General features: G+C 42.6%; 1 protein-coding gene across 29 annotated transcripts in view; it reads right to left on the bottom strand.

Moving 5' to 3' along the window:
* The window catches only part of CTNND2 (catenin delta 2), a 3,139,673-nt gene that overhangs the window by 66,490 nt on the left and 3,053,497 nt on the right, over positions 1–19,686 (bottom strand). For 19 of the 29 annotated variants that reach the window (XM_069219651.1, XM_069219660.1, XM_069219653.1 and 16 more), the window contains one exon: positions 8,314–8,442. The exons of the other annotated variants lie outside the window; for them this stretch is intronic. In XM_069219651.1, coding sequence (XP_069075752.1) covers positions 8,314–8,442 — 129 coding nt within the window. The remainder of the gene's footprint in view (positions 1–8,313; positions 8,443–19,686) is intronic. 29 annotated transcript variants of the gene reach the window in all.

Raw genomic sequence — 19,686 nt, 5'->3', positions numbered from 1 at the left:
TTTACGGGCTTTGTGGCTCAGGGCAGTGCAGCAAGTCACCTATTTATTCAATACAGCACATTCCGGCCCTTTTCCACTGCGCTGGAGCCGTTTTGGCAGCCTAGCAACAACGCAGGCATCCTTGCACCATGGTGCTCGGGAGCCTGTGTTGTTGGCAGAATTGTTTTTGTGCAAGAAGGGCACCTTGCTGCACAAAAACAATCTTGGGGGGCTTTTTCCTCTTACTTTCGTGCTGCAGAATGCAGTACACATAGAAAGAGGAAACAACGAGCAGAAATAAAGATATTTCTCCTTGTTGCGCCTCCCTCGGGGAGGCGTAAGATTTTGGTGCATTCCCAAGTTTGCAATCTCTTGTAAGTCTGAGGAAGCGTCAAACTCCATGGGTGTTGCATTAGAACATCCACTGAAACGCCCATGGAACACCTGCATTGCGCAGTGTAAGGCAACGCAGCAGTTAGCACTGCCTTGCCTTACTCCATATCTATGAGGCCATTCAAAGCCATGCAAAGTGGCTTTCTGTGGCCTCATAGATATGAGTGCAAGGTTTGTGCTGCAGTTGCGTCACAAAAAGGGATGCAACGGTGGCAAACAGGGCTCAAATATGCCACTGAGTACATAGGCATACATCTGCAAAGGTATATTTTCAACTTTTGGCAAGAAGTTTTTTGATTTATAGAAAATCTCTTCCATAATATATCTAGATATCTGCATTCAATACCATTCTGCACTGGGAGAACACACACAAACAATCTGCCCCTCCTCCATAATTGTAGAAGACGAAAAGAGTAGGGGATATGAATAATGTCCAAACCCCACCCTAAGTACAGTAAAATATAAACGGGTACAGGGATCAGAGCTGCTCTCTCAGGAGAGAGACATTGAAAATATTTAATTAATGCAATGCAGTCTGTTTCTCTTAACTTAAGAATCACGTCTGTCCAACTGCATACATGCCAGCTGACCTGATTACTATTATGTTTTCAGGAATCTTGTGCTGCAAACTGCACGTACACCTTGAACTAGAGGTTAACGCGCAGCATGGCCCTTTTCAGGGCCTGACCAGCAGCCACGAGAGAAGCAATGGTGTAATGTGAACTCTGATTGCAGACAGCATCATTACCCCTTTGTCCATGGTCCCTGTCCTGAACACTTGACGTGCCTCGCCCACAGGCAGCCAATTCCTTCTAGCTTTAAAAAAAAAAAGAAGAAATACACCTGACAAACTTTGTACTATACTAATGAAAACAACCATCACGAACCTCCCTTAGCTTCCAGGCATCCTGGTAGGATTCACCAGGGGTAACTTGTTGGATGTTTTATTTTTTTGTTACCATGTGGACTGGGTGCAGCGCTGGGTGGGCGGCTCCTCGCTCATGTGCTGAACTGGGGTGTGGAGGTGGATGAGCCTGTAGTAGCGTGCATGTGACGCATTTAGCAGCCCCGGTTGCGTTCTCTCACTTCTGTTGATTGTGGGGAATTTCACTAGACTCGAACATGCTGCCTAGGTGCTGCCAAACTCTTGCGAGACTTTGGGGCATTACCTAGGCAACTACTATAAATACATCAAAGCCTTTAGCGTCTTCTGTTTGGCTAACTCTTGCCAGTGTGGAGCCCACAACATGCTAAGAAAAGAGGCACATACTGCTTCCGCCTATGAGGATGAGGTAAAAGTTTCTTTGTTGAGGAAAGAGCTGGAATCCTTGATTAAAGAGGCTGTCAGTGCTGCATTATCGGAGCCCCAGGAAAAAAGGCAGAAGCTGTCTGATGAAGATCAGGAAGAAGTCCCCAAGAGAAACCATATGCCCGGATAGCAACTATTGGATCTTCACTCACAAATTCGAGAAGTTGTACATTTTGATGTCAAGCATGCACAGCAGGAAGAGGAATTTTTTACTAGCTATATACCGCTTCGGCATCAGATGATTTTCAATTTCATTATATCATTAAATACTTGTTATTGAGGGACTGGAAAGATGTTGATAAACTGGGTTTTCGAAAATTTCTCGAACTCAAAATATCTCTTAGACAATTGTAAACAGTCTTTTCCTCAAACTCTGAAAGTAAATTCTATTTTAACAAGCATGGCTTGATCCTCTTCCCTGTCTTCAGGGGAAACTTCCCTTCCAGATGTGGTTGGCAGGAAAACTGAATCTGCATTTAAATGATCCTATTCTGCTACAAAAATGTCCAAGTTGGTGCATACGCAGCTTATGCCCCCCCAAGATCTACTCAAAAATGTTCAAACACTTTTTGATTGTCTTCAGAAGGCTGATCTCATGGGAGTTCTTTCTAAAAGGTAATCACTGACCCAATTTTGGTCGAACACATTTTTTGAATCATTATGGGCATCAGCAGCAGGGGCTATAGGGAGTAAAAAGCAACTTAGACTAAAGATGTGTAAATTAGAGGCTTCCCAAAGGGGCCTAGTTAATAATTTGTCTTTTCATGGTTCTAAACTTTTTGGTCCGGAACTTAGTGATTTAGTCCAGAAGTCAGTCACAAAGAATAAATGCTTCAATCATGTAAATCTCCGGTTGGAAAGAAATACTTTTGAGGTAGGGCTTGTGGCCAGGGATTCACCTCGTCTTTCAAATCCTGTCCACATTCCACTGAATCCAGGCAAACTCCAAAACAATGAATATATGATGGAGAAAGTGGGAGGAAGAGTTTCAGTGTTGTTTCCTCAATGAAAAGCCCTGGTCATGGACAGATAGGTTCTTTTGATTGTAACTACTGTCTACAACACAGATTTTAATCAGTTCCTCTGTTTGTGTCAACCCAGCTTCCACAAGTAAAAATGAAAAGAGATTAAATGCTAGCTAAAAATAAAAAGAGATTAAATGATAGCTGGGATTCTGAGTCTTCTTCAGGTAAAGGAGCTATTGTTCCCATACAGTACTCGCAGAAACAACATGGATTTAATTCAAGGATCTTCTTAGATCCATAGGTAGAAGAAACATTCAGGCTAGTTCTAGACCTAAAGATGCTAAACAAATTTGATGTAGTCCCTCATTCAAAATTATACCTCTGCAAGCGATAATTCCTTTAATCGCTCAAAGGAATTTCATAATAACACTGGATCTCTAGGACGTATATTTTAATGTTGTGATTCATCTGAACAGTCAGCAGCGCTTACGATTTGCCCTAGGAGATCATCATTTCCATTCAGCCTGTCCACTGCCCCTCGGATGTTCACCAAGGTATTGGCTCCACTGCTATCTTCTTTGCATTTACAAGGAATTCACTATTTTCCTATACCTCAATGATTGCTCATATCTGATTGTTCTTTTTAAGGCACAAAGGTCTCAACAAGGTTTGCCGGTGTCTGAGGTCAACTGGGTTTATCATCAATTTGAAAAAGTCCAGTCTTCTCCCAGAACAGCAAAATACTTTCACTAGAGCCCTATTTGAAAAAGTGTTGTTAATGGAGAAAAGGAGAATGAATTTGCATCTTCAATTGCAGAGGTCACCACAAGCCACAGTCCGATCCTGGCTAAGGGTTCAGTGTCTGATGGTGTCTACAAAGCCAATAATTGCCTGGTCTCACCATCATTTAAATCTAAAGTGAATTATCTTCTGAGCCTTTGTTCTCTGTAGTTGGAGAACAAAGAGCAGATGATTCCAGATTCAGAGGACATCAAACTAGAATTACAATGGTGGTTGGAAACCCAGGAGTTAGTGAAGGGTACTCCATTCAAGTAACCCCCACAGTCCTGACAACGGATGCATCCATTGGACAAGGAACAATCTTACAACTGGAAAGAGATAATGGCAATTTGACAGGCACTTCAATTCCTTTCCCCTCGCTTGATAAGGAAATCAATTGTGATGAGACTGGACATAGTTGTAAGGGATCCAATGAAAGTTTACACCTTATAATCTCATTAGTAGCTAGATTGCTAAAGAGCTTCAGGAAGTGGAAAACAGATGTTCCTATGCCTTGTGTAATCTGGGATCTTTCAGTGCTCTTGGATGCCTTTATAGAAATAGCCTTTTGAGCCTTTGGAATTATCGACAAAAGTGCCCTTTCTTTTAGCAATAATATCAGCTAAACAGTTAGGGGAGCTGGGGGCATTGGTCATCTAGTCTTCTTATGTCAGACTTTTCCCAGACAGGGACATTCTGAAACCAGATCCTAAATTCACATCCAAAGTTAAATCCAGTTTTCATTTAGGTCAGGAGACTGTTATCCCAATATTTTCACATGTTGAAGGCAGTGTAATTCCGGCTACCTTGGATGTTAAGAGTGCACTAACGATTTATTGAGACAGAACTAAAGAATTCAGAATCTCTAGCACTCTTTTTGTTTCCTATGGCTTGGCAAATAAAGTAAAAAGATGTCAACTCCTACTCTCAGTCATTGGGTTAGACGGGTGATCTCACAAGCCTATGTTTCTGCAGGCCATTTTCCCCTGGTGAAAGTCCACAGTAGGTCTACTTCGGCAGTTCCCACCCCTTGGGTGGAATCAGCAGGGGATTGTTTACAACAAATAGTAAATTGTATTAATCAGCTTTATTCCTGGTATTAGAATATTCCATAAAAGCATAATTACATAGTAAAAAACATTGATAAAATCAGCATGACAACCATAAATATAAAGTGTAGACAAAAGTTTAAAACACAATGACAATAATAGACTAAAAACAGAGCCAAAACACGGGAACACGTAAAACAAAACCTGATACAGTCAAATAAAACAATATGATTCTGCTAAACTGTCGAGCGTGCCTAAGAAAGGTGGCTACGCCAAAACAGACCTCGGGTTTGGGAGAGACTGTAAATACAGGAAAGCCTGGATGTGTTGGGAGTGAGGAGTACCCCTCAGCAGTTGAAATAGGAAGAATGTGGTGTAACTTACAGAACCTAAACAAAAAGTAAAATGAGCTACGGTTTGCAGGGAGCGCTCATCACAAGTGCAGACCAGGATTTCCTCTGGATTAAACCGGCCCAACTGGAAGAAAAGATGTAATCTAATCAGCCCCAGTGTACATCTGGTAAGGAGAACCCTATCTCTTCCACTTGGCACTGTAGCCAGATAGGGTTCATGCCGAGTGTGGTTTGTACCAACAGGTACTCTCTGTTGGCAGGTTTATATGGTATGCACTCCTCCCTGTCCTTATTCAAGTGGTGCTTAAAAGCGTCTTTTAGCCAATTTTTGTCCTTAGCACTGATGTGGCCAGGTGAGGCAAAAATGTCCAGTCTACCTAACTTATTGCACGTTTTTGCTATAGCTGAGCCACTGCATGCGGAGACCCATGTTGCAACCTGGACATTCCCAGAAGATGTGCCTATTCAGTAAGGCCTCCTGGCTGCGCCAGATGGAGCACCATAGCATCGGGGGCCAGCTTGATGGCTTCAGCAACAAACGGCGGACCCAGTTCCTCATAGATGGCATAGCTAAGTGACCCAGGGGGTATGCCAAGTATGAACCACCAAATCCTATTTTCCTCAGCCTGTAAGCCCTTAACTGCTTTGTACCCCCACAAACCAGTGCCATATGTGAGAGTTGAGACACATTTTGTAGAATAAATCTCGACCAAAGCTGCTACTGACTTGTTTCCTATTTTGGACACCAAGCTGGAAAGGAACTCTGGAGAGTTACAAAACTTCTGGGATCTCTGTTTAAGGCAGGGTCCCCAGGACCCATGTGAGTCAAAAGTAACTCCCAAATAAGGGATCTAGCCCCAGAGAAAGATGCACCTCCCAGAGTTTGGACCTGATGGTACTATCAAAAGCACATGCCAGGTCCACAAAAGCACTGTACAAGGGGCCATCTTTGGCCATGGTGTGTTTATTCATGGGAAGATAGAGATTGAGACATTGCTCCTGGGTCCCCAGACCATGCCTGAAACCATACTGGACGTCAGTAATGATATTATTGTGTGTAGGCCAGGGCGAGATTCTCTCCAGATAACCCTGCCGATGACCTTGATGATGGAATAAAGAATGGAAATGGGTCTATAACAACAAGGAGTGGTCCTGTCCCTTTTTTTTTTTTTTTTTTTTTTACAAAAAAGGGACAATAATGGCGGAGGGCCACGACCTAGGCTTTCATACCTTGCAGGATAAATTGGCATAGTTGGTTAGAATCTGAGCCCTCACTTCCACCTGCAGTTTGTATAGGTCCATAGGAACGCCCTCAGACCCCAGGGCTTTGTGCATAGTGCTGTTTTGGATAAACTCAATGTCAAGCAGAAAGGTGGGCTAGGGCATGACAGAATCAGTACAATCATTTGTATGGTAGACTTGCTTAAAATGTCCAACCTAAGAGTCCGCACTTATATTGTCAAAAATGCGGTTGGTGTCAATTTTGGCCAGTTGGTTATGAATGCCAGAATAACCCGGAGTTGCCTGTTCTGCAGGCTGTGACTAAGGTGCTCCAGTCCTCCTGAAGTTCTACCTGTCTGTAAACCTTCTGCATGCCACAATCTCAGCCGAGGCCTGTGGGGTTGTTTTCAGTGCCTGCATTAAGCATCTGTTGTCCTCCCTGCAGTTCGTGTCAAACCAGGAATGGGCTTGACAATTAGGAAGGGGGGATGGCTTTATCAGGATACTCTTAATAGTGAACCCTAAATGTCAAAAACATATCAGCTGCTACAGGAGATAGGTAGAGCCGCAGCCTGCTCTAAGCCAAATACTTTTCTTTTTCATTATTGTTTGCCTTTCCTGCAAGAATGTAAAATAAATTTTGCATCAGAAATTTTGAAAACGGCAATGGAGTAATTGTATTGATTTTCTTTATGGTTCCTGTGAGTTTCATTAAATCAATAAGGCAGTTAATAATTTGTATTGGCGTACTTTGTTCATGCCTGGGTATATCCTCAAGTGTTCAGGACTGCGAAGCGGACCACGGAAGAAGCGGTAATGATTCCATACTTACCTGTAACCGTCATTACCCTGAGTCCCAGTGCTCCCCATCTCAGTCCTACAACACGCCCCTCCCTCCCTCTCTTAATACAAATTAGCTTTGTGATGGAAGGAAGCCTGGTAGGGAAGGAGAGGTTCTTGAGGGTTGTTTTCATAAGTGGAGTACAAAAACTGTTGGTGTCTCTCTTCTTTTTTTTAAGCTTGAAGGAAGTGGCTACCTCGGGCGGGGCACCTCAAGCATTCACGACTGGGACCAGGACTGGGACCGGGAGCACCAAGACTCAGGGTAATGAAGATTACCCGTATGTAATGGAATCATTACTCACGACAATACCAACCAGCTCTGACTTGTGCACCTTTTTCAGGTAAAAAAGGAACTGTGAGCATTGCATATGGCACCGGGATTTGTGCGAGCCCCATACGTTATAGTATTTGGAGGGATGCAAAAGGTCAGAGGATGCTGCCGGTTCATGTCAGAGATGTCCTCTCCAACTGACTGCCACAGTGAACTCACTGCAATGCCACGTGCTTCTCTTAATTTAAGAATGATTTTTACCCAGTTCAACGAACGCCAACAGGCCTGAGGTGAATAAACTGGAAAGGTGTGCTTTGATTGTTCAAGCGTATAGCTCATAATTCTCCCACCTCCAGTACAGCTCTCAGCTAATAGTGACAATGTTTGCTTGATAGCGTGTGATTTAATAACAATGTATAAATCTGGTTCTCGCTCTTTAGCGGTTTACTGACTTACAAGAGCTGTTCATTACACCATTATTTTAAAACACCAGTCAGTGCTAAAAATAAGTATAATGAGGGGTATGTGTCCATATAATTTTAACAAAGGAATCAGGAAGCAATTTGACTGTCCCATTAAGTGTAAATTTCCAAGCCTTCACTTCCTATTGTCTTGAACATGGAGCTCTCTCTTCAGAGAGTCTTGGTATCTGCTCTCAAGCACTTTAATCGCAGCATCACTCATTATGGATGCGCTTTTGATGCAACTTCATTTCCTTCGCAGACAATGCCAACGTCTCCTTTCTGTGTCAAGGAAAGGTGTGTGCTTCTGTCGATTTGTTCAAAAGCAAAATTGGGCGTGAAATCAAACGAAAATCTAAGCACGGTTACCGAAGCGAAAAAGTCCCATCGCACAACATAAAGAGAAAGTGAAAAAGGCAGATGAAATGTAAATGTGTAAAATAATGGCTAAAAATAGGACCGGGTTTGATGGGCCCTCTGGAAGCAAAACTTAATATCTACGTGGAAATCCCAAGCATTTCAGAATATGTTGATTAGTTGTGCATTTTCTTCAAAACAAATGAAATAGTAACAAACTAAGGCAATGCAACTATTTACCCTACAAGGCTAACTTACTAACTACTGGTTTAAACTCTACAACGTGCTAGGCATCTTTGCAACAGCTACAACGCTTTGTGTTTCATTCCGACCTGTTACGGTGTCTTTTCTGGAGGTGTGTTCTCCTTTGCTTCCATATGTGGCATTTGTTGCAGATGACTCATAGTCTGTTTTCCTCTCTTTAAGGCTGATCATTTCCCGAGGCGAAGCTGGGGCACTTGCTAAAAATTATAAAAGGTACAACAATCTTTCCCATGTGATATTTTACATGTACTACAAACACATTTTGAAAACAATGTACACTCAGATTGGGATAAGAAATAGGTGAAGGAACTGTCAACTTTCAGCAATCCAAAGAAACCCATAACTGAAAAATGTTACAAGGAATCAAAAGCACAGCAATTTGAAAAGTAGGTGTTATGCAAGCTTCAATCCGGCGCCATTGCGTAAGTGATGATGTCAAATACGAATAGTGGGAGCTATGATTTGGAGACTGCCTTTTACGCACCTAACGGCTTTTACTGGCCAGGGGAAGCTGTTCAGAAGCATATGCTGTGCTTAGATGACTAATCATACCAAAAGAACATGCTCTTCTGTTTGATGCATCTGCATGTCATGCACTAGGCACTGTGCAGGCTGAAACGCACCCATCATTGGTTGTGACGCCATCACTAAAGGATTAGTTGTTGATCTGATGTTTCATAGAATCTTGCTTTTGGATTTCATGGCTTTTAACATAGAAGTTGATTTGAACGACATTGAAAAACGAAGTTGTTTTCAATTACGTTACTTTTAACTTATTTTTTCAAAATAACAATTTCTTAATAGGTGTTCAGCCGATTTCTTAGATGTACGTGATAATGCAGTAGCTTTACTAGAATCACACACTACGACCTGTAGCTGATAATTCTGACTTGCATTTTAATTATCTATACATTCGCAGGCAGATTTCAAGAATCAAATTGGTGTGTTTCTGAAAACGTTTGTTTTTCTTCCATTTTTTCCCCCAAAAACATGTTAAATAGTGATATCTGAGCTTAAATGTTTTAAAACGTGTTAATTATCCAGCAGTTCAGTTGCAATAACAAACCTCTGCTAACGTTTTTCTTTAAAGTAATTCTTATTTTTGAAAATCCAAAGTGCGACATCCCATAGGTACCTTAATTCCAGAGTGAATTAGCCTTTCCGCAGCAAGAGACAGTGAGTTAAACCTTTATTAAATGAATGACACCAGAGCAATTTTCCCTAGGCGCGCCTGGAGGAATTGCTGATGTACCCTGTGCCAAATAACTTTTCTAAGGCAGATGCGCCAAAGAAAGCCTTATTGTGAATGTAGTTTGAATTCACCGAATCTTGGGCTGCACAGTAACGTTATTTTCTGCACCACTGTGGGAAATATTCAGCCCATCAGTAAAATGTCTCACTCTCACTTCATCATTCTTCTCGATCTTGTTACTCTTGCTGTTTACAATTTTTTTAGGAAAGTTACAAGCTGTGGTCAACTCAAAACAGCAGCTTTGCTAATGGTATATCAAGTGTCCCAATACCAGCGTGCAACCCCCAAATTAGGGCATTCGGCAATTACCCATTTATTTAAAGCATACTGCCTGATTTCGGCCTCTGGTCACAATTTTTCTGTGATACAAGACATTCCGGGTAAAAAGTAGTGTTTTCAGTTCATTAGAAAAAACTGTGCTGAACCAAAACCCCTCTGCTCCCTGTTGGCGGAACATGCTGCAGGTTGACGACCCGCAAAGTATATCTAGGGATGGAATTTCTTGCTTTTTAAACAACTGATACCAAGCCTGATTTTAAGACTATTAAGGCTATTGAGGAACTGAGTACTGGCTGTAGGTTTTTTCAGCCCAGCGAGAGAGGGGATGGGAGGATTGGCTGGTGATTCTTTACGGATTGAGAGGCATTAGTTTGGGTCTCATGATCATAATATCCCCCGTTATGCATCAGTCGGAGATTGAACACTTGATTATGGAGAACATCTCTGATTTGTATTTTCCTGATTAAATCGTGGCTGAGAGAAGTTTCAAACCCTGACCTGGAGATTGCCATCCCTTAGGGATATAAAATAATGGGCTACAATAGGAAAGACAGTTGTGGGGAAGTGGTGATGATTTATAGACCATTCTCAAAGTCTGTCTTGTACCAAACATCAGTTACTCGCTCCTTGAGACCTTAGAGTGCAGGGTTCACCCCTCCCAAACATCCTCTCTGACCATTATCTTTACATATCACCCTTCAATACAGGTTCTACTTGGCTTGGGAATCTTTTCAAGCTTAGAGAGGTGGCTGTCCAGCCACTAAATGTTCCGGTTTTGGGATTTTTAACTCTCAGGCTGTTAGAAACGGGTGCTCTTGTTGGCAGTCAGCTTGCACTCTATCCAAGCAGGGACCCTCACTCTTGTCAGGGCAATGGAGATACACACTTAAGATAACCCCTGCTCACCCCGTGGTAGCTTGGCACAAGCGGTCAGGCTTCTCTCAATGGCAATGTGTAAAGTATTTGTGCCAACCCACACAGTAATACAGTGAAAACAGTACAAATGGACACCAGTTTAGAAAAATAAGCAATATTTATATAAAATAGTAGGAAGTAGGCAAACTTCAAAGGAAAGTCTCTGTTGTTCACAAGATCCTACCTTGCCCTGGCTCCAGACTCACAGCAGGGGATTTGAGACTGCATTGTGTGAGGGCAGGGACAGCCCATTCAGGTATAAGTGACCACTCCACCCTCCACTCTAGCTCAGGTGGCCCATAAGGATATGCAGGCTACACCCCAGCTCCCTTTGCCTCCCTTTGTGTCACAGAGGGGATTCACAAACAGCCCGACTGTCAGCCTGACCCTGAAAGGGAATACACAACCAGGCAGAGTCACAGAATGGGTTAAGCAAGAAAATATCCACTTTCTAAAAGTGTCATTTTCAAACTGACAATTTAAAAAACAACTTTACCAAAATATGTATTTTTGAATTGTGAGTTCAGAGACACCAAACTTCAAATTTCAATCTGCTTCCAAAGGGAAACTGCTCTTAAAAGATATTTAAAGGTAGCCCCCATGCTAACCTATGAGAGAGAGGGCTGGCAACAATGAAAACCGGATTTGGCAGTATTTCACTGTTAGGACATGTAAAACACATCAGTACATGTCCCACCTTTAACATAAACTGCATCCTGCCCATGGGGCTACCTAGGGCCACCCTTAGAGGTGCCTTACATGTATAAAGAGGGAAGGTTTGGGCCTGGAAAGTGGGTGCACTTGCCAGGTCGAATTAGCAGTTTAAAACCGCACACACAGACACTGCAGTGGCAGGTCTGAGCCATGTTTACAGGGCTACTCATGGAGGTGGCACAATCAGAGCTGGAGGCCCAGTAGTAGCATTTGATTTACAGGCCCTGGGCACCTCTAGTGCACTTTACTAGGGACTTACTATTAAATCAAATATGCCAATCATGGAAAAGCCAATTGCACATAACATTTACACAGGGAGCACTTGCACTTTAACACTGATCAGCAGTGGTAAAGTGCCCAGAGTACCAAAACCAGCAAAAACAGATTCCAGCACACAGTCAAAACATGGAAAGCAGAGGCAAAAAAGACAGGGGAGACCACACCAAGGATGCCAGGTCTAACACATGGTAACCACGCTTCTTCCAAATTAACTATGGAAGGCTTGCATGCACAGGATCTGGTGTCCGCTAGCCTCCTGTGGGTTACAGGATATACAAACAAGAGAGGGACATGTTCTTGATCTTGCCATTGCTTCTCCCTAGTGATCTGTCATCTAAATACATTAACTATATTAAATTCCTACCACCTTTTATCACCTGTGAGTGGGTATTTGCCCAGGCAAATATCACATTTGCCTCACTCTGGCACAAGAGAACTGTGCAAGGTATGTAGGAAACAATGTGGACCACCTATCAGCAAGTTACAACACAACAAGTACCCTACAGATAAGAGACAACAGTCTTGCCAGCTTTACTCAGTGCTTGAAGACATGGCTCTATCATCTTGGCTGGGAATAAATGCCATTTGGTGGCTCACTCCTGAAGGGAGAAAAGAGCAGCAGGTTGCTAGGCAACATGAGCATAAGATATTACTTGCAGGCACATGCAACATTTACAATTCGATGTAAATATCAGGAAGACTGCATCCGGGGTGCAGCACTTACTGCTACTTGCCTCACAGCCCATAAATCTGCAGAGTTGACTATCTTTCATGCAAAACAAAAACACATTTGTGACTCCCACCTACTGGGCCTCTGCTCAAGAAAACCCAAGGTGGACCAAAATGACATAAAAACTTTACTCATTTGTTTGTTTTGCCCCTGGGATCCCGTGGACTGCAAGGCCCATAACCGCCTCACAAGTAGAGGAATAGACAAGCACAGGAGGTGGGACCAGCAGTGCAATATAGGGTGTTATCTCATCCTCAGTATAGGACGCGCATTTGTTTGTTTTACTCCTCGACACCTGCGGACTGCAAGACCCATAACCCCATACCAAGCAGAGGCGGAGAAGGGCAGAGGTGGTGGGGCCTGCAGTGCTATATAACATGCTCATCACACCCACAGTGCAGGATGCACATTTGTTTATTTTAGCCCTGGGGACCAGTGGACTGCAAGGCCCATAACTCCCTGCCAAGCAGAGGGGGAGAGGAGCAGAGGATGTGAGGCCAACAGCGCTATATAGCACGCTCACCTAACCCGCAATGTGGGTCACAAATTTTTTTGTTTTAATCCTGGGACCTGTGAACTGCAAAGCCCTAGGATGACCACCTGGTATGGAGGCAACTTCTGGGCGGGAGTGTACAAAAATCAGGACAAAGGGTCAAATTTCAGGACAAAAGGTCAATTGTACAGACACATCCAAGGAGAGACCATACCCCACTACTTTATCAGTGCGTTTATTATTGTTCAATAGCAAATAAGTGTCCTTGAGTAAAGTGTCATGGTCGTCTACCCTATCCAAATTTACCCAAACTTTCATGGAGAGAAGCAACAGCAGAATTTTTATTATGTTTCTAAACATCTTAAAAGATATAGCATACAGTTTGGGAAACATTATGGTAAGCAAACGTCTGCTAGTTTAGACAAGTTGAACAAAAACATCTGGTTCTCTTTAAATATCAGTGGATTTTACACCTAAAAAAATAATGAGGCAGAGCAGATGTCAGGATGTGAAGTGCCCACAACTTGTCTATAGTCTAACACTACTACAGTGTGTATCCGGGACTCAACATTTATCTCAGAACTTGAAACCTGATCTACCAATCAAAGGTAATAAAAGAGAAGGATGAGACTGAGATCAGATAGGAGATCCAGGGCAACTGATTCAAAGGGTTGTTGCTAAGAACTGGACATATAAGGATGAGACCAGGTGGGACAGTTATTAAAACCAGTCAAGACTTGTCTGCCATTAGTATCGGAAAGTAATGCGTACCTGGGGAGTTGTCTCAGCAGAGGGAGAGAAACAGAAGAGGCACTGTCTGAAAAAGCAGCACTCACCCACCCTACCAATCTCTGCTGGTGCAATTGTGTGCTGGCTGTGCTTGTAAAGGGTATGCAGGGGACAGACTCTTGGGAAGTTTGCACCCTGGGCAATTGCCCACTCTGTCCATGTCTTAAAATGGTTCTGCAATAGAGCGAAGGCCAAACCAGTGTCTTGGCTCTTTTCCTAAGTGTCAAAGTACGCGTAGAATCTCCACAATATTTGGGATCTGAATTACTTAAGCAAAATGTAAGAACAAGATAAGTATTTTATGATGCAAGAAGTATTTTTTAACATATGGTAGTGTTTTCCCTTTAATATACAATTAGACCCCAGATTGAACTGGGAATCAGTTACCTTTTGATACCTAGGGATTACTAGCTCCTAATCCCCCACTGATTGGCAAGATGGAAATCTGGGCAGAGCGACATGGTCCCTCCAAGCTCTGTCCTTTTTGGTCTTCTCTTCCACTTTCAGGTATGGGTCGCCTGGCACTAGTGAAGATAGCTATGATAATATTTGTCAAGATTTCCCCTGCTCATCCCTCATTCCTTCTTTAGACACATCCCTACATTTCCTACTGACCCTTCTACACAACCCAGGGCTATTCCACACAGCTTTCTCTTGCCTTACTAGAACCCTTAGCACCCTCTAACACAAAGAAAACCTACGCTCCTGCAAAACCTTTGACAGGCGTCCCCACTCACACAGGACAGGTTTGCTCATGGCAACTCCATCAGTGACATGCTCAAAATTGAGGGATCTGTTTGTAGATAGCAAACTACTACATTTCCAATCCCTTATGACAGACTACACTCTTCACCCAGATCAGTTCCATACTTAGGAACACCTTAAACAGTCATTAAATGCCCTATTTCATTTCGTCCACCTAGCACCCACTCCACATGAGGTGTGCCAGATGGTCTCCACTATAGGGATGGCGGAAAACTGATAAGATGGGTGTACAGGGCGTTCCTGCAACATGGATCACTCCAAGAATGCTCTCAATCCTAACTGGGAGACTGACCTGCCCAGATCTCTGCACGATGTGGACTGGGCTAAAATATTGGAATAGCCCCATTAAGTATGCTGCGATTCCCGTTTTATAGGTATTCAATTTAATATTCTGAACTGAGTCTACCTTACACCTGCCTGAATCAACAAAATATACCAGGGAACTGCAGCTGTGCATTCTTTCTGTATGCAATTAAATGCCAATTTGCTTCATATGCTTTGGTAGTGCCCCAGACTCCTTTCATACGGGCAGAGAGTTATCAAGGTGCTGTCACCCATGATGGGCCGTGTACAAATGAATGCCCCAGGAGTGGTCCTATTGGGCGAATTCCCCTGCTAAGTTCGTCTGGCTGCCTCTTCTTCTAGCATAACTTAATATTAAGCAGTCCTGTAATGATTAATTTCCTATGACTAGCGTAAGTTGGACTAAGGTCTCGCTCTCTTGGTTTTGATTTGAGAGCACCTTGTTTCATAGGGAGGAATGAGCAGGTCTTAGATAATATTTTATTGCACAGATGTGGGATATTTTGGTGGACGGCTTTAAAGACAGCACCAAGGATGCTACTTTCCCCCATGTAATCCACCACTGACACACACACTCTTAGTTTTTATGTACTAGTTGCTCTTTCCAAAACTAGGCCACAACACAAGGCAGTGGTCTTAGGGTGCCTAGCTTCAAAATACTGATGCGATTTCCCCACTAGAGCACTTTTCTTCTAAGCACCACAGAGTTCCTTGCTTTGCTTCCCTACACTGATATTAAAGGCAGTCGTGATTGGACGTGAGGATGGGGCGAGACAGTTTCATATGGGTCAGTTTGCTACACGAAAAGTTTTAAAACTGTGCAACCTACTCTATGTAAATGTAAGGGAGGACAGGACACCATACGCTAATATCACTGGATTTTTCCAGACATTACAGGGCAGATTTAGCAAGGCTTTGCATTGCCCTCCCACCACATAAGGCGACACAGGACAATGAAAAACCTAGGATGAGATTTACTATGCCACACAGAGGCACCTTGCGTGGTTTGGTAAATCTGTTCTAACACAAGCCGGCACAAATCGGTGTCTTGCGTTACACTAAGCCGTGAAGGCGTTACATTTGTGGAGTTTGGGTACTGCCATGCATCCACACATGTATTCTATGGATTCCCAAATTAACCAACACTGGTAGACCTGCGAATGTGTTAGAATTATGTGCCTTCCTAGGGGAGACACAACTAGGAGAAATGTATTTATTTCTCGTTGCTGTCTCTTCTGTAGCACACTCAGAAAGAGACAAGTGCCTCTAGGGATTGTTTTTGTGCAGGAAGGTGTTCTGTTTTCCATAAAACCAACCCTGCCTGTAACACAGGCACCCTTGCACCATGGCACAAGGGTGCCAGTATTGGTGTTACGCTTCAGATTGTGCACCAGCACAGGCAGAGGACAGGAATGTGCCATATCTTAAAAGATATGATGAGTTCCTGCCCTCTTCCTTTCACGCAGTGCAAGTTGTCTTGCTGTGTTGCATGAAAAAAAGTTAAAATATGGGCCTACATACCTACTTAAAGTAACAGTCGCAGTGCATTAAAAAAGAATGAATACTGCAATGGGGATAGGGTGAATGAACGCAAGGTGGAATCAAAGATGTTGCTAAAAAGAACAAAATATTCTGTATTCTGAAACTATTTTGTTGACCTTTCACCATCAAGTAACTAAATATCAAATAATGCATACCTTAAATGAAAAAAAAATTAAAGTTACACTAATCAGTGGGAAATGTCATTAAACCTCTATTGGTTATTGCGATCACTACAGATGCCTATATGTGCAAGCAGAGGTGCATCAAATTGAACCCTGCTTTGTGCAGCAGGGAAAAGTGACGTGTATTTTTAGTGCTACGAGGTCCCTGAAAGCACTGTGAATGTGCCAGTCATTATTTTAAACATGCATTACCCACAGTATAATTTAGGCTGTCACAAAATGTGCATATACATTTAGGGTAAAAATAAAAAGTGGTTCTAAAGTTCATATTTCAGTAATATACACATTAAATGTAGTGCAGACTTTTTTAGTAACTATTCATTAAAAGCATGCACTCCACAGTTCCGAACACCCTCAAGGGATGGGGCCTGCAGCACAAAAGATCATGTTCATCACACCCGCAGCACGAGATCCACCTAGTCTGCACCCAGGCCAAGAATGGGCCAAGCAGTGCCTGTCTTTGCTTGTCATTGCCCAGAAGTTGTCATTGCCCAGAAGAGCGCCGGCTGGGCCAGCCCCTTGTTTCCTTCTTTTAAGGTTACTTTATACCGTCTGATTTTTATTTTTTCAGCGTATTCAACAGACTCATTGGACTGTAATCTGTTTTAATACTGGAGATTTATGTCTTTGTTTACCTCATTTTTATCCTAGGGCTGTCTTTCTTGCTTGCACTCTTAAAATGTATTTTTTGACTTGTCTTTCAATATTGATAGTAGAAGGTAGAGACTCTGCTCTGTAATGATAAATGAACTCTGAAATCCGAGTTTCCATCCTCCAATGAAAATTACCTACTACTATCAGCAGAATGGGAAAGCCTCTCTGACCACTAAATAAAACAAAAAACACCACTTAACCGTGCAGCACTTGAGGGGGTTTCTGTTGCAGCTCATAATTCACCTCCATCTTCATATACACACAACAAACCTACCGTTATTTGCTCCAACCAGTTTGCAACACTTTTGGCATTAACTTTAGGCAACCACAATTCAACGTAAAAAACACAAGACCATGCCCCGCTGATGGAGGAGTCTCATTCCCCACTCAGCCGTAAGCTTGATGCTTTAGTGCATGATATAAAATAATTAAAAGAGCTGGTACAAGGCTTGGCTTTGAAGATCTAATACATTTTTACAATTACTAATTCAAATAAATCTCAATTGTTGGCCAGCAGTCTTATCGAATGAGCGCAGTTTTAATAACCCTCCTTCCAATCCCTTTGCCCTGAAGCAGATTCTTTTGGGCAATTGTCAGCTGCACTCCTCTAAGACTAGTGGGGCATATTTAAGAGCCATTAGTGCCACTGGAGCGTCACTTTTAGTGACGATCCTGTAGCGCTATACACTGCACCGTATTAACAAGGTGGCATTAAGCCACTTTTTGTGGGTTAACGCCACCTTGTAAATACGACCCCTTCACATGCAGCACTTTGCGTGGAAGAGGCGTGCAATGGGTGTTGCTGTGGGCATGCCACAGCAACACCCATTGCATTTTGACCTCTAATCTAATTTACAGGAGCTACACTCACCCCAGAGAGTCCAGGGACAATCAGCCCCTTTACCAATATTGAGTTAATCAGGGTGGTTGATTTCTAACATACAGAAGCTACACTCAGTCTAGGGGCAATAATGCCCTTTAACAAGATTAAGCTCTTCGGCACCAATTTTAACTACTATAGATTGACCCTTATTGCCACCCTCTCACCCTGTGCTGGCACCTTTTGATGATTATAACATTGTTACAGAGCCTGTCAAATATTGAGAGAGAGCGAGATGGGTCTGGGTGCTCTGGGTGTCCCACATAGAGAGGGTGGCTATACAACTAGACTAATTAACCCTGACCCTAGCTGTTTTAGCAAGGACAGGGATAATGTCCAGTCTGCATGATTTATGACTTAGACTGTTGCAGGGCTGCAACATAAGCTGGATGATCTGGAGTGGCTTCATTTAGTTGACACTTTTAATTTGATTTAACTGATGTAATCTATAGGCTTGGATTAAAACCCACTTCATTAGTGCCAGTCCATTAGCGCTGGGCGAGTGTCTGGTGGATTAGTTGTGGGGGTAAAAATAACAGTGAATTGTGTCATCAAAACCGTGCTGATGACTCCCCAGATATTCTGCGATTACGTTTAGCAGCACCAAACAGAACAGTGTTTAATTTATCTTCAATTTATAATGGATGCTTTGGTGTAATAAGGAGTCACTAACCCTTGTTGTATTATATTAATGTTTGTCAACCCTGAACCCAGAGCCCCCTCTTTTGATTCGCTGAGACTTTAATGTTACCTTCGAACCTCTAGATACTATGCTTTTAGTTACTGACGCCGACAATGAAGCATGAGGTATTCCAATGTTGTATGCTGCCTTGTATGTTCCCAGCACAGTTTTGGGTGTACAGCTTGCCCAGTTGACACTCAAAGTTTTCGTGTCTGCAATGGGTGATCAAAATCTCAGCTTGCAAGATCACATACCTTTTATAGGGGAAAATATAAAAGCAGGATTGATTAATTCCAATTGGGCACATCCTCGTGGGACAAAATGGTAGATGTCACAGAGATCCCTAGATTTGATAGTGATCACTCTACGCTGCACCTTTCTGTCAGTTGCAGTTTATTGTCTCTCTCTTCATGCAGCATCATGATCTCTGTTGAACCACAAATTGGGAGCATTGGAAGGTTAATTAAATGGCCAAGAATAATAGCTAATGAGGAAATAAAAACAAAAATATACCAATTATCACTGGCTGGAAGTCCCCATTTTAGATATTCACAGTTTCTGTTTGCCCAAATTTAAAGGTTACTCCAGTACGAGCCAAGAACCATGGGTGCAAAGCCCTTTTTTAAAATGAAAAGTCCATGGTATTCTAGTAGTGGTCTTAAAGCTAAATCTTCTCCTATCCTAGCACTCAAATCCTGTATTTTATCTTCAATTGGAGCCGATTGATCGCAGTGTAGATGCACCATCAATGTATGTGTGTGAAATTAGGATGTAGCAGTTTGCAAAGATCTTATAGAGGCATCCAAGGGCACAGACATGACTTATTTTTGGCACACAGTCGCTCATGGATGTAAAGAGGGTAATACTTTCACTGATCCTTTTATCCAAGCTGCTTCTTGGGTGCAGCATCCTGAGGATCTAAATTCCACTGGGCACCAAACAGAACATAACTTAAAATGTAGATATAATATACCTGAGGATT

This window comes from Pleurodeles waltl, chromosome 2_2 (assembly GCF_031143425.1).
Source record: "Pleurodeles waltl isolate 20211129_DDA chromosome 2_2, aPleWal1.hap1.20221129, whole genome shotgun sequence".
Taxonomy (NCBI): domain Eukaryota; kingdom Metazoa; phylum Chordata; class Amphibia; order Caudata; family Salamandridae; genus Pleurodeles; species Pleurodeles waltl.
The sequence above is the reverse complement of the archived record's forward strand: the minus strand, read 5'-3'. Positions and strand labels throughout refer to the sequence as shown.